This window comes from Pecten maximus, chromosome 5, assembly GCF_902652985.1.
Source record: "Pecten maximus chromosome 5, xPecMax1.1, whole genome shotgun sequence".
NCBI lineage: Eukaryota > Metazoa > Mollusca > Bivalvia > Pectinida > Pectinidae > Pecten > Pecten maximus.
This window is the reverse complement of record NC_047019.1, coordinates 43,442,698-43,455,977: the sequence shown is the minus strand read 5'-3', so window position 1 is coordinate 43,455,977 and position 13,280 is coordinate 43,442,698. Positions and strand designations below refer to the sequence as shown.

Here is a 13,280-nt window from a genome sequence, read left to right as displayed (position 1 = left end):
ACCTGTAAAGATTACAAAATTACATGATCTACCTGTAAAGATTACAAAATTACATGATCTACCTATAAAGATTACAAAATTACATGATCTACCTGTAAAGATTACAAAATTACATGATCTATCTGTAAAGATTACTGTATATACATAGATATGTGTTCTACGTGTAAAACTGTATACACCAATACGTGTCCTTCCTGCAAAAACTGTATACAAAAGTATCTGTTCTGCCTCTAAAGATTATATGTCCTATCTGCAAAGACTGTATAAAATTATACCTTTCCTATATGTAAAGGCTGTATATTATTATACCTGTCCCTACCTGTAAAGACTGTATACAATTATACCTGTCCTACCTGTATAAACTGTAAAAATTATACCTGTCCCTACCTGTAAAGACTGTATGAAATTATACCTTTCCTACCTTTAAAGGCTGTATACTATTATACCTGTCCTACTTGTTAAGACTGTATAAAATTATACCTTTCCTACCTGTAAAGGCTGTATACAATTATACCTGTCCTACCTGTAAAGACTGTATACAATTATACCTTTCCTACCTGTAAAGACTGTATGAAATTATACCTTTCCTACCTTTAAAGGCTGTATACTATTATACCTGTCCTACTTGTTAAGACTGTATAAAATTATACCTTTCCTACCTGTAAAGGCTGTATACAATTATACCTGTCCTACCTGTAAAGACTATATACGATTATGTCTGTCCTACCTGTAAAGACTGTATACATTTATACCTGTCCTACCTGTAAAAACTGTAAAAATTATACCTTTCCTACCTGTAACGACTGTATACAATTATACCTGTCCTACCTGTAAAGACTGACACAATTATACCTGTCCTACCTGTAACGAATGTATACAATTATACCTGTCCTACCTGTAAAGACTGTATACGATTATGTCTGTCCTACCTGTAAAGACTGTATACATTTATACCTGTCCTCCCTGTAAAAACGTATACAGATATGCATTTCCTACTTGTAACGATTGCATACAATTATACCTGTCCTACCTGTAAAGACTGACACAATTATACCTGTCCTACCTGTAAAGACTGTATACAATTATACCTGTCCTACCTGTAAAGACTGTATACGATTATGTCTGTCCTACCTGTAAATACTGTATACATTTATACCTGTCATACCTGTAAAAACTTATACAATTATACCTTTCCTACCTGTAACGACTGTATACAATAATACCTGTCCTACCTGTAAAGACTTATACAATTATACCTGTCCTACACATCAAGTTTCTTTACAATTATACCTGTCCTACACATAAAGTTTCTATACAATTATACCTGTCCTACACATAAAGTTTCTTTACAATTATACCTGTCCTACACGTAAAGTTTCTATACAATTATACCTGTCCTACCTGTAAAGACTTATACAATTATACATGTCCTACACATAAAGTTTCTATACAATTATACCTGTCCTACACATCAAGTTTCTAAACAATTATACCTATCCTACACATAAAGTTTCTATACAATTATACCTATCCTACACGTAAGGTTTCTATACATTTATACCTATCCTACACATAAAGTTTCTATACAATTATACCTATCCTACACGTAAAGTTTCTATACATTTATACCTATCCTACACGTAAAGTTTCTATACAATTATACTTGTCCTACCTGTAAAGACTTATACAATTAAACATGTCCTACACATAAAGTTTCTATACAATTATACCTGTCCTACCTGTAAAGACGTATACAATTATACCTATCCTACACGTAAAGTTTCTATACATTTATACCTGTCCTACCTGTAAAGGCCCTTTTCTGAGTTGTTTACATCTTCCCATGGCATTATGTCGATATTTTTCTGAAATTAACAAAACTTTTTTTTTTAAACTATCATGTCGGCTAAGCTCTCTATACACAGGTGAGGTACGAATAAATGTAACCGAGTTCACTCGTTTCGGTGTTATAATTTCGTATCAATTAGATAGATTCTCTCTATCTTGGTGATTTTGTTTCTTTATCATTTCTCTTTATCGAATCTGTTTTGGGAATGTGTTAATTGTATGATATTGTTGTTTTGACATCATTTGACATAAAGCTCCTGAATATACAATGTAGTTTCAAAGTTTCGATCCTTATTGTGAACATTTTATTTTTCTAGCTATGCTTAAACGAATGCGTTTCATCTAAGACCAGCCTCGTCATAGCATCCCCTGCTTCACAAAATTACACAACCTCTTTAGATTATTGTCCTTGATGGTAGTGTGTACGTTTACAGTGCTGGAGCCTAATATCTACCGTGGCTGTATGTCAAGAAATGATACATTCGAGCTTACCAATATGGAAATAGAATAGAGGCAAATGGTTTGGAAAATCGCGATTAAGTATAGAGTTAGTACATATGAGACCTACGGACTACCCTGATCTCCATATCATGTGATCTTACCATTGTTTTAAAAACACTCTTTATGATCTACACTCATAGCCGAAGAAACTTCGGACAATAGATTTGAATTTTTTTTAACATACTCATGACTAAATACAGATAATGATAAAATTTGACATAATGTTATTGCCTTCCATAAACAATAGAAGCAAATATTACAATTATCAACAACAATATCATCCAGTCTAAGTGGGGTTGCCAAAAATCGCCAAAAATCAAAAACAAAAAAGATAACAATGAAAAACCATACACAAAATAGCTAAAATAAGCTATTATGGGTAGGTAATCGTTTTCAAAACATTATTTATGAAGCTATTGGCAGGTAGTACATATATTGACAGTTATCCAAACATGCTTCCAAAGCGATATATAGCACCCGATATTACCACTGATTAGCTGTCTAACCTAACGTATATCATGTATTTTAACGCCAATCCACTTTCTTAGCAAAGTTTTAGTGTAAATGTTATCTTTTAAAATTTTAACTGCTGATGCTATCATTAAATCAAACGTACTAAAGAACCAATCTGGAACTAATAAATTGTACAAAAAAACCGAACTGAATATTGTACACCATCTCACTTGACAACCAATACTGCTGAGAGAAGGAAGATGCATGCTTAGTTTTCTAGTACTTGTATACTATCATTGCCTCCCATTTGTCTATTGACTTTCGACAACATTACAAACCAACCTTGGTATTTTTGATTGAACTAAAGCTAAATGATAGTCCCCTTAAACAGGAAATACAAAACGTGTGACCAGCCATCTCACCGTTGTGTTAAACACCGGTCTGGACACCTGCTTCTTCGCCTGCAAATGATCCTTGGAATATATGTGTTGATGAAGGAAGTCCTGCGAGAAATATCCATGGTGCTGTTCCTCTTTCCATTGGACCTGTACGTCTCCCGTTTCTTATAACAAGAACATGTTTTTTGTGAGATAAATAATTAAAACACACGTTTTTATTTTGGTTGTTATCATATCGAAGTATATATCTCTTCACTGATACATGGTGGGGTAGATACATGGTGGGGTAGATACATGGTGGGGTAGATACATGTTGGGGTAGATACATGGTGGGGTAGATACATGGTGGGGTAGATACATGTTGGGGTAGATACATGTTGGGGTAGATACATGGTGGGGTAGATACATGGTGGGGTAGATACATGTTGGGGTAGATACATGGTGGGGTAGATACATGGTGGGGTAGATACATGTTGGGGTAGATACATGGTGGGGTAGATACATGGTGGGGTAGATACAAATAGAGTAAAGTTATCTCTAATTTACTTTTACAAAGTCAAGCCTTTACACATTGCTACATGCACTAAATAATCTTTAAAGTCACTTTAACTTTAGAAGTCTTGCTCATTAAAGGCATAGTAATAGGGAACTTCGTTTAAGATGTAGCGATATATGAATATATGCCGTCAACCTTTTTAAGCATATATGTTGACGGGTTTAGTTCGTAAAACATATTGTACGAAAAAGGCGACTTGAGTATAATTTTGTAATTAAGGAGAAAGGATTAGTTTGATTATTCATGTTTGAATCATTTACAACCGATATGTAATAAAGCTTATGTTTCCTGTGATATACCGCTGTTAATAAGGTTTAGTGACACTAGAAAACATAAAAGGTATTTTGAACAGCAATTGCATGTACTTAAGATTAAAACATCGTCTCGATTTACTATAGTTTGGTGATGTTAATTCGTTAATAGCCATCATCACTCAAATAATAATACCGACAACAAAGCTGGTTTTGTAAGACAAAGTTAACCTGTTTTTACGGCCTCTTTAATCTTTAAGCCTAGCGGTATGTCGGCTGGGCGGGTTCTGAATAAACCACTGGATTCCTCACGACAGCTCGTGCAGGGGCACTGGAATCGTAACCAAATACTGTGGAAGCTGGAAAACAAGTCATTACAACTATCATTTGTACAGAAAAGAACCGGGCAATTATAAAATGCATCCCCTAAGTAATTGTACACAAACGTTATACATATATATATAAAGGGAAAATGTAGACTCTGCTGGGAAAGCAGAAAATTCAACCAATATTTTAAGATATTTTACAGAAATATTTGTTGGAGATGATTATAGATTATGATTTGATGCAATAAGATGTTTTTTCTTAAATTCCTTCATTCAGAATTGAATGGATATTTGGAAATGTCAAAATGTCGTAAAAATATGATTTGTCTTCTTCGGGTTCAAATTTTCTTTGGTGTCGTGTATCTATAAAGGACGATCTAATCACTTCAAAGGAGGTGGTGCATAGGAGGGCTAAATCGGCCCACGGCGATTTTTTTCCTGGAAACACATTTTTGTCAAAAGCATAATATCCCCGATTATGTGGGAGGAATTAATTTCCATTCCTCAATGTATATATTCTTTTTTTGGTGATTTCATTATTTCCCCATCAAACTGCATAAGAAGCTAATGTTTTGACCACTAATTATTATAGAACACATTTTTATTTCCTATTTGTGAAACAAATTCACCCCATTTGTTTAAGGTTTAATTTTGTATATGAATCATCACGCTCCGTGACACTAAAATTAAATTTCAGCCTAATTTGTTGTCTTCTTTGTGAAAATCATTGTTTTTAACTTTTCATTGAAAGTCTAATACCACAAAGTTATTAATGGAGTACTATCAAAATTTCCGGTTAGAAATAATCTATGGATATTCATAAACATTTAATGAAACAAATTTATTTTGTGAATTACTGGATATGCCAAGATTTTATTATGTTAAATGCATACACCCCAAATTTTGGACAACATATCAAAGTACCGAAAGTACTGAAAAATAGAGGCAAATGCTACAAAAGGTACATCAAAACGTTCGATTAAACATTATTTTATGACAAACGTTTTACTGATCATGTTGTGGGCTTATCTAATTATGATTGTAACCACACCATGTAGCTTCGTGTAGTCTATTATGAGATTTACATCATCAGTGACATACAATTCCGTTGTTGTAATGGCTTTTTGTTCTGATTGCTAGTTCCTAAATAAAAAAGCACTCTTGCCTTTACTTTACTTTACACTTTACACTTTACTGCTTGTGTCAGACAGGGTGCTCCTTTTTAACCCTTGGTTTTTTAATACAATTTACTTCATGACCTTTCTTTGTATGCAAAAATCTTTTGTTATCCAGTAATTTTTGATGATTTTTTTTTTGGTTGTGTATTAAGATTAATATGCAAAATGTTTTTTAAAAGCAAAATTTGATAGTACTCCAACGATTATTACATTTTATCTACTTAACAAATAAAAGAAAATTTCAAGAAGGTAAATTTTTTACTGATAATTTTGTTAAAAAAGCTGTAATTACACTTTCTATTATACAAATTCATACTAAACACACATGTTTTTATAAAATATAACATCACATGAGACTATCAATGCGATATGAAATTTATCAAGTACTTTTGTACGAGAAATATATTGAATTTAAAAGGGAGGGTACACATTTTTTACAGAAATCATGTTAGGTGGCGCTGCGTATACAGCATTTGCTAATTTTCGTTTTAGTGTCTAAAATGACATGTATTTGGTAAAAGTCTATCATAATATCATGCATAAAATAAGATTCGGCCGTGGGCCGCCATGCACAACTTCCTTTAAGCAGCCTAAACTTTGTCTTTGTTGACCGGTCTGCAAGCAGGGCAAACGAATTTTGTACTTGCTTCTCCCATTTTCATCGTAGATGGATACCAGATTTCTGAATCCGGCCACTTATTTCGGTCTGATATCGGTTTACCAGTTTATATGGAATTATTAGCGTGAAAAAACTCAAAGTAGTTAAGCGTTGCTTACTGTTATAGAAACTTATTTATAGTTTATTTTTTTCATTAAATAATTAAGGGTCAAATGGATAAAAGGGTATACGTATAATTCGATGCTACATGGAAAATATTTCTTAAGGAATCATTGCCTCTTGATGCACCTTCTATGAATTAGTTGAGTTAATAAGAAAGATTCAGAAGAACGAAAGAAAACAATTTGGAAAAGATGTCTGCTTTGCTTTTGAAGCGGTTACATTTTACAAGAATATCTAGGCAAAATTGCAATAAATGTGTTCCCTATAATGAATAATGCTGTTCAATGGAAACATATTTTGTTAAAATTGTTGAGGATATTTACAAGAATACTGTTTTCAAAGTCTACAATAACTTTTTCTGATGTTTTTTTTTTAATATTTTATTAGCATTTGCCAAAGGTCAATCGGCAAGAAATAAAATGGGGACTAGAACTTGGGTTGGGGAGCCCTGGGATCAACCCCCTGAACAATATTGAGTCCTCACGCAGGAGGGCTTGCTCACTGCACACAAATTAATTATAATATTATGTAGAAGGGACGGTAACTTAGCAGAAGTAGAAAATTGCCACAATGTAAACAGAATGACAATATCAAGTTAGCAAGCCCTTCAAGTGCCAGGAAAATTGGTTACTGGAATAAGTTAAGGTGAAGGAGGCAAAGCTAAGGCTTGGCGTGATTTATGTGGATTTTGTAAAAGAAAACCAGAAACAGTGGAACACATGTTTACAGAGTATTACAAGGTTTATCATTTCAAAATGATCAGATTTCATAAGGAAATTAAAGTTTCGGTGATTGGTTTAAACCATTTTATTTTAATATCTATACAGCATATTTACTGTTGTGCTATTAGAAATATAGAGGTTACAGAAACTCGTCAATAACTAGCGAGAGTGAAAGAAGTACGACATATAACAACCACGGGTTTTTGTGATCTGTTTTTAATAGAACAAACAAGCTATCCTGAGGATGAATTGATCTGTTTTGTGTTAACGTGTGTTCTTTTCACAATATCAGGTAGGACCGTCATCTCAACAGAGGGTTATCAACAAGTAAATATAACCGTCATCTCAACAGAGGGTTATCAACAAGTAAATATAACCGTCATCTCAACAGAGGGTTATCAACTTGTAAATATAATCGTCATCTCAATAAAGGGTTATTAACATGTAAATATAATCGTCATCTCAATAGAGGGTTATTAACATGTAAATATAATCGTCATCTCAACAGAGGGTTATTAACATGTAAATATAACCGTCATCTCAACAGAGGGTTATCAACTTGTAAATATAATCGTCATCTCAACAGAGGGTTATCAACAAGTAAATATAACCGTCATCTCAACAGAGGGTTATCAACAAGTAAATATAACCGTCATCTCAACAGAGGGTTATCAACTTGTAAATATAATCGTCATCTCAATAAAGGGTTATTAACATGTAAATGTAATCGTCATCTCAATAGAGGGTTATTAACATGTAAATATAATCGTCATCTCAACAGAGGGTTATCAACATGTTAATATTACCGTGATCTCAACAGAGGGTTATCAACATGTAAATATAACCGTCATCTCAAAAGAGGGTTATCAACAATTAAATATAACCGTCATCTCTACAGAGGGTTATCAACAAGTAAATATAACCGTCATCTCAACAGAGGGTTATCAACTTGTAAATATAATCGTCATCTCAATAAAGGGTTATTAACATGTAAATGTAATCGTCATCTCAATAGAGGGTTATTAACATGTAAATATAATCGTCATCTCAACAGAGGGGTATTAACATGTTAATATTACCGTGATCTCAACAGAGGGTTATCAACATGTAAATATAACCGTCATCTCAAAAGAGGGTTATCAACAATTAAATATAATCGTCATCTCAACAGAGGGTTATCAACATGTAAATATAACCGTCATCTCAACAGAGGGGTATTAACATGTTAATATAACCGTCATCTCAACAGAGGGGTATTAACATGTAAATATAACCGTCATCTCAACAGATCGATATCAACATGTAAATATAACCGTGATCTCAACAGAGGGGTATTAACATGTAAATATAACCGTCATCTCAATAGAGGGTTATCAACATGTTAATATTACCGTGATCTCAACAGAGGGTTATCAACATGTAAATATAACCGTCATCTCAAAAGAGGGTTATCAACAATTAAATATAACCGTCATCTCAACAGAGGGGTTTTAACATGTAAATATAACCGTCATCTCAACAGATCGATATCAACATGTAAATATAACCGTCATCTCAACAGAGGGGTATTAACATGTAAATATAACCGTCATCTCAACAGATCGATATCAACATGTAAATATAACCGTCATCTCAACAGAGGGGTATTAACATGTAAATATAACCGTCATCTCAACAGATCGATATCAACATGTAAATATAACCGTCATCTCAACAGAGGGGTATCAACATGTAAATATAACCGTCATCTCAATAGAGGGTTATCAACTTGTAAACACAACCGTCATCTCAACAGAGGGATATCAACAATTAAATATAACCGTCATCTCAACAGATCGATATCAACATGTAAATATAACCGTCATCTCAACATAGGGTTATCAACTTGTAAACATAATCGTCATCTCAACATAGGGTTATCGACATGTAAATATAACCGTCATCTCAAAAGAGGGTTATCAACTTGTAAACACAACCATCATCTCAACAGATCGATATCAACATGTAAATATAACCGTCATCTCAACAGAGGGATATAAACAATTAAATATAACCGTCATCTCAACAGAGGGATATAAACATGTAAATATTACCGTCATCTCAACAGAGGGTTATCAACTTGTAAACACAACCGTCATCTCAACAGAGGGTTATCAACTTGTAAATATAATCGTCATCTCAACAGAGGGGTATTAACATGTAAATATAACCGTCATCTCAACAGAGGGTTATCTACACGTAAATAAAGCCGTCATCTCAATAAAGGGATTTCTACACGTAAATATCAACTTGTAAACACAACCGTCATCTCAACAGATCGATATCAACATGTAAATATAACCGTCATCTCAACAGAGGGGTATTAACATGTAAATATAACCGTCATCTCAACATAGGGTTATCAACTTGTAAACATAATCGTCATCTCAACAGAGGGTTATCAACAATTAAATATAACCGTCATCTCAACAGATCGATATCAACATGTAAATATAACCGTCATCTCAACATAGGGTTATCAACTTGTAAATACAACCGTCATCTCAACAGAGGGTTATCAACTTGTAAATATAACCATCATCTCAACAAAGGGGTATCAACTTGTAAATATAGCCTTTATTTCTACAGAGGGATATCAACATGTAAATATAGCCTTTATTTCTACAGAGGGGTATCAACATGTAAATATAAGCCGTCATCTCAATAAAGGGATTTCTACACGTAAATATCAACATGCAAATATAGCCGTCATCTAAATAGAGGGATATTAAATATGTAAATATAACCGTCAAAACTATATGCATGCAGGTACACATTTTAGCCCCTGTTAACATGTACATGGTAGCAGTAGAGATGTCCAACATTCTATAAGTTGACTCATCTCCAAATGCTTGTAATTATATCTAGTAAGACGTAGAATTACATTCATATACATCAATGTTGTTCACGGGGAAAAAACATGCTTCAGTGCACTTTAACGAAATAACAATTTGATATTCGTAAGATATGTAAACACATTATATATTAGAGGATTTTCACTTGCGTGATATTTACAGGATACGGGGAAAGCTATGATGAGAAATCCCCAATTTGACGTTCGGTACTAATTCTCATAGCTTTCGGGATACTAAATCTCAGTCCTTTATTATAGTATTACTGAAATTCGTATTGTTGTGCAATCGTGCATTCGTTATGTTTGGTCGGTTATAAGTGAAGCTCGATATATAAATACATAGTACATAATACATCGCGTGGCTTACTCGAAGGATTTGCCGTCTTCCCAAGTGACATTGAGCTTTTTCCCGCCATCTACTACTTGGACCTGCTGCACCGACGACAACAGTTTACTGTTCTGTGAATAAAACACATTTTTTTCAAATGTACCATGTACATATCAATTTGCAAATGTTGCAAATCATTCCACAGGCGTTTGCTTCTAGTCAGTATCTATAGAAAAACTATTAGCCGCTACTGAAACTATACCAACAAGGTGTAACACTCGAAGGTCAGACGATGCATCAACTGTGGAACGGAAGTAGGCTGTTGATTGGTGGACAGTTAGTATTGTTTGCAGAGTTGTCGACCAATCGGATTGCCCCATGCATTGTCGGCAATCAAGTCCGCTTTTGATCCATGGTCTCATTTTTAAATTATTGTTACACGACAAAAAATATCATGCATTGGTATTTACGGATTTATAGCCAAGGTACGTTACTGAAGTTTGTGTACATTTGCTATTTTTATCGGATTGCACTTAAATCCAAAGTGAATCGATGCTCATCCCCACATTTGACTCTTCGAGTAGTACACATTGTCGATATAGTAACATACGTTTAATTTCATACAAAATAAATTGATTGATAACCGTTATAAAGTGTTTAAATGGAAGTTGTTTCATTATATGATACCGCTCAAAGTTATTCTACAAAGATGGAGAATTCAAGAAAGTAACTTTTGTAATATTTGTAATGTTACCGAAGATTATACACATTACTTCATAGAATGAAAATACTTCAATGATATATGGAATCTAGCATAGAGATATTCCAAGAATTTGGTTATTGCATCAATATGAGAAAACTGCAGTATATTATATTTGAGTATAAGATTTATGAAAGAAATGAACGATATAAATAGTATATATCATTTATATATATATATAAGTATATCATTTTAGTGAACAGCAACGTAAAGTACTTAGTGTTATGTCGGTATTTCAATTTGAATCAAAAATTGCAAAGCTAAATGTACAAGAACAAGATAAGAATGCTTAATCCATTTTTTAACAGTTGAATTTTTAGTATGGAGTCTGGTTAATTGTGTCGATAGCTATGTGAAGGTGGTAAGAGTTATGACCAACACTGAAACATGGCTCTCGGTGCGATTGGTCAGACTTCCGGTAATGTAACATTTAACTTATACACTGGGTACGAATACAGTATGAATGAACAATAAAATAAAACTGTTTAAGCACTAAGATAACAAAAAAGAAAAAAAGACAGAACATATTGACATCAACAATTACAAAACATAGTATCGTACACGTATATATGGGTTTAAGTGTGAGACAGGATATGTCTATATGTCTATGAGTATGCCTGTTCTATGTGTATGTTTGACAGAGTTTGCACTGTATATCTTGTCTGTAATTGTGTGGATCTTAAGTGTAACTTTCTTTCTATAAGTATCTGTATGTCTGTGTGCTTATGTTGCTGACTCTAAATTAAGATACATACAAGTCTTTGTGTATGTTTGACAGAATTGAAATTCCATAATAATTCTTGTTTGTAATTGAGTGGATCTTAGGTATAAACGTTTTTATATATGTATCTGACTGATGGGTGTGTTTTTATTAGGCTATCAGTGAATTATGTGCTTGTCTTTATATCAGTGACAGGGTTAAAGTCGGCCAGAGTCTGCCATGGTGTTTGATTTTCGTATGTCAATGTGTCTCTTTTTTGCTTCTGTATAGGCGTCGGACGGTTGGTTTGATTGAATGAGTATTTGTGTACGGTTTTTGAAGGTATGAGCATATAAGCGAGTGCGAAAAGAAATAGTAACGAAAGTAAGCAATGAAGTATGAAACATGCTGTGTATTCTATAAATTGTAAAGAGTCGAGATCACTATAGACTTTGGCTAGTTTTGTTTGGCTGATATTCATAACATCTTGGATCTGAGTGAAAAAAGAGCAAGAGCTAATAACTTTTCTATAAACACTAACCCGAAGCAGACATATGTGATCATTCCTATTCAAGTCATAATGGTTCTCTCTCGATTCGTCATTTTGACACGTGATCAACACGTTTAAAATCTTAAGTGTTCCCTGCGAATCATACAGAATCACACAGATAACTCCATTTATCTTAGAGTTAAAATATTAAATTTGGTTTATAAGGCGGTATGAATTATAAATTTTATTATTTCCTTTTTATTAATAGTAAATCAGATATCTGGGTTGTAAATGTACATCTTCGATGAAAATGTTGAGGATTTTAGTGTCACTTAAACAAAATCATACAAATTTAAAGATGGATGAATGCTAAATGTGACGAGTTTCTATCTATTTAACAAATTAACACATACCAATGTTAACCACCTGACAGGAGCACTAGTTGTCCCCGGCCCAGTCAGCTGCAACCCTACAAGATATCACAAAACAGTGAACATGGAAGTAATACACTCTTTAAATCATAGTACATGTATGTAAAATGCACATATGTAAGGAAACACTGATTTCCTGTAAGAGTAAAAATTTATAGAGCGTGGTTTAGTTTGTTTGTGACGCATACAAGGTTGTTTACAATATTTACCGTGTATCACATGACTTATCAATACTCGGGTACCTGTTTGTGACAAGCACGCCATGTTATCCATAACTACAGAGAGAACGTATCTTTATAAGGACTCAGAACGATTACTGTGTTAATAAGCTAGCAGATGTTAAACAATAAACTTCCTATTGAAAGTTAAAACCGTGTCACCTCTTGGTTATATAACTACTATACACAAACACACAGATCTGGTACTCGGAGTACGTGTAGTGTGTAACCATGTAACATACCGTGCTGACAGCGTCCGACAGTCTGTCTACAAACGGTTCTCAGGACCGAGTTCAACATGGCCATGTTCTAACCGACTTCCTCTGTGTCACCCACGGAAAAGTCTACCTGATGCTCTACCTCAGACTCACTGTTTGGGAGACTGGTTGGTCCTTTATCTCCCTGTACAGATAGCGAGTACAGCTGTACACGTATCTTACCCTACA

General features: G+C 33.8%; 1 protein-coding gene across 1 annotated transcript in view; it reads right to left on the bottom strand.

Annotated features, from left to right (window-relative positions):
- Nucleotides 1–13,280, bottom strand: part of LOC117328112 (gamma-butyrobetaine dioxygenase-like) — a 21,456-nt gene extending 8,176 nt beyond the window's left edge. The window contains exons 1-6 of the mRNA XM_033885486.1: nt 13,077–13,280; nt 12,599–12,654; nt 10,275–10,366; nt 4,239–4,366; nt 3,225–3,364; nt 1,807–1,865 (exon numbers count right to left, since the gene is read on the bottom strand). Of these exons, the coding sequence (XP_033741377.1) occupies nt 1,807–1,865; nt 3,225–3,364; nt 4,239–4,366; nt 10,275–10,366; nt 12,599–12,654; nt 13,077–13,140 (539 nt within the window). The 5' untranslated portion in view covers nt 13,141–13,280. The remainder of the gene's footprint in view (nt 1–1,806; nt 1,866–3,224; nt 3,365–4,238; nt 4,367–10,274; nt 10,367–12,598; nt 12,655–13,076) is intronic.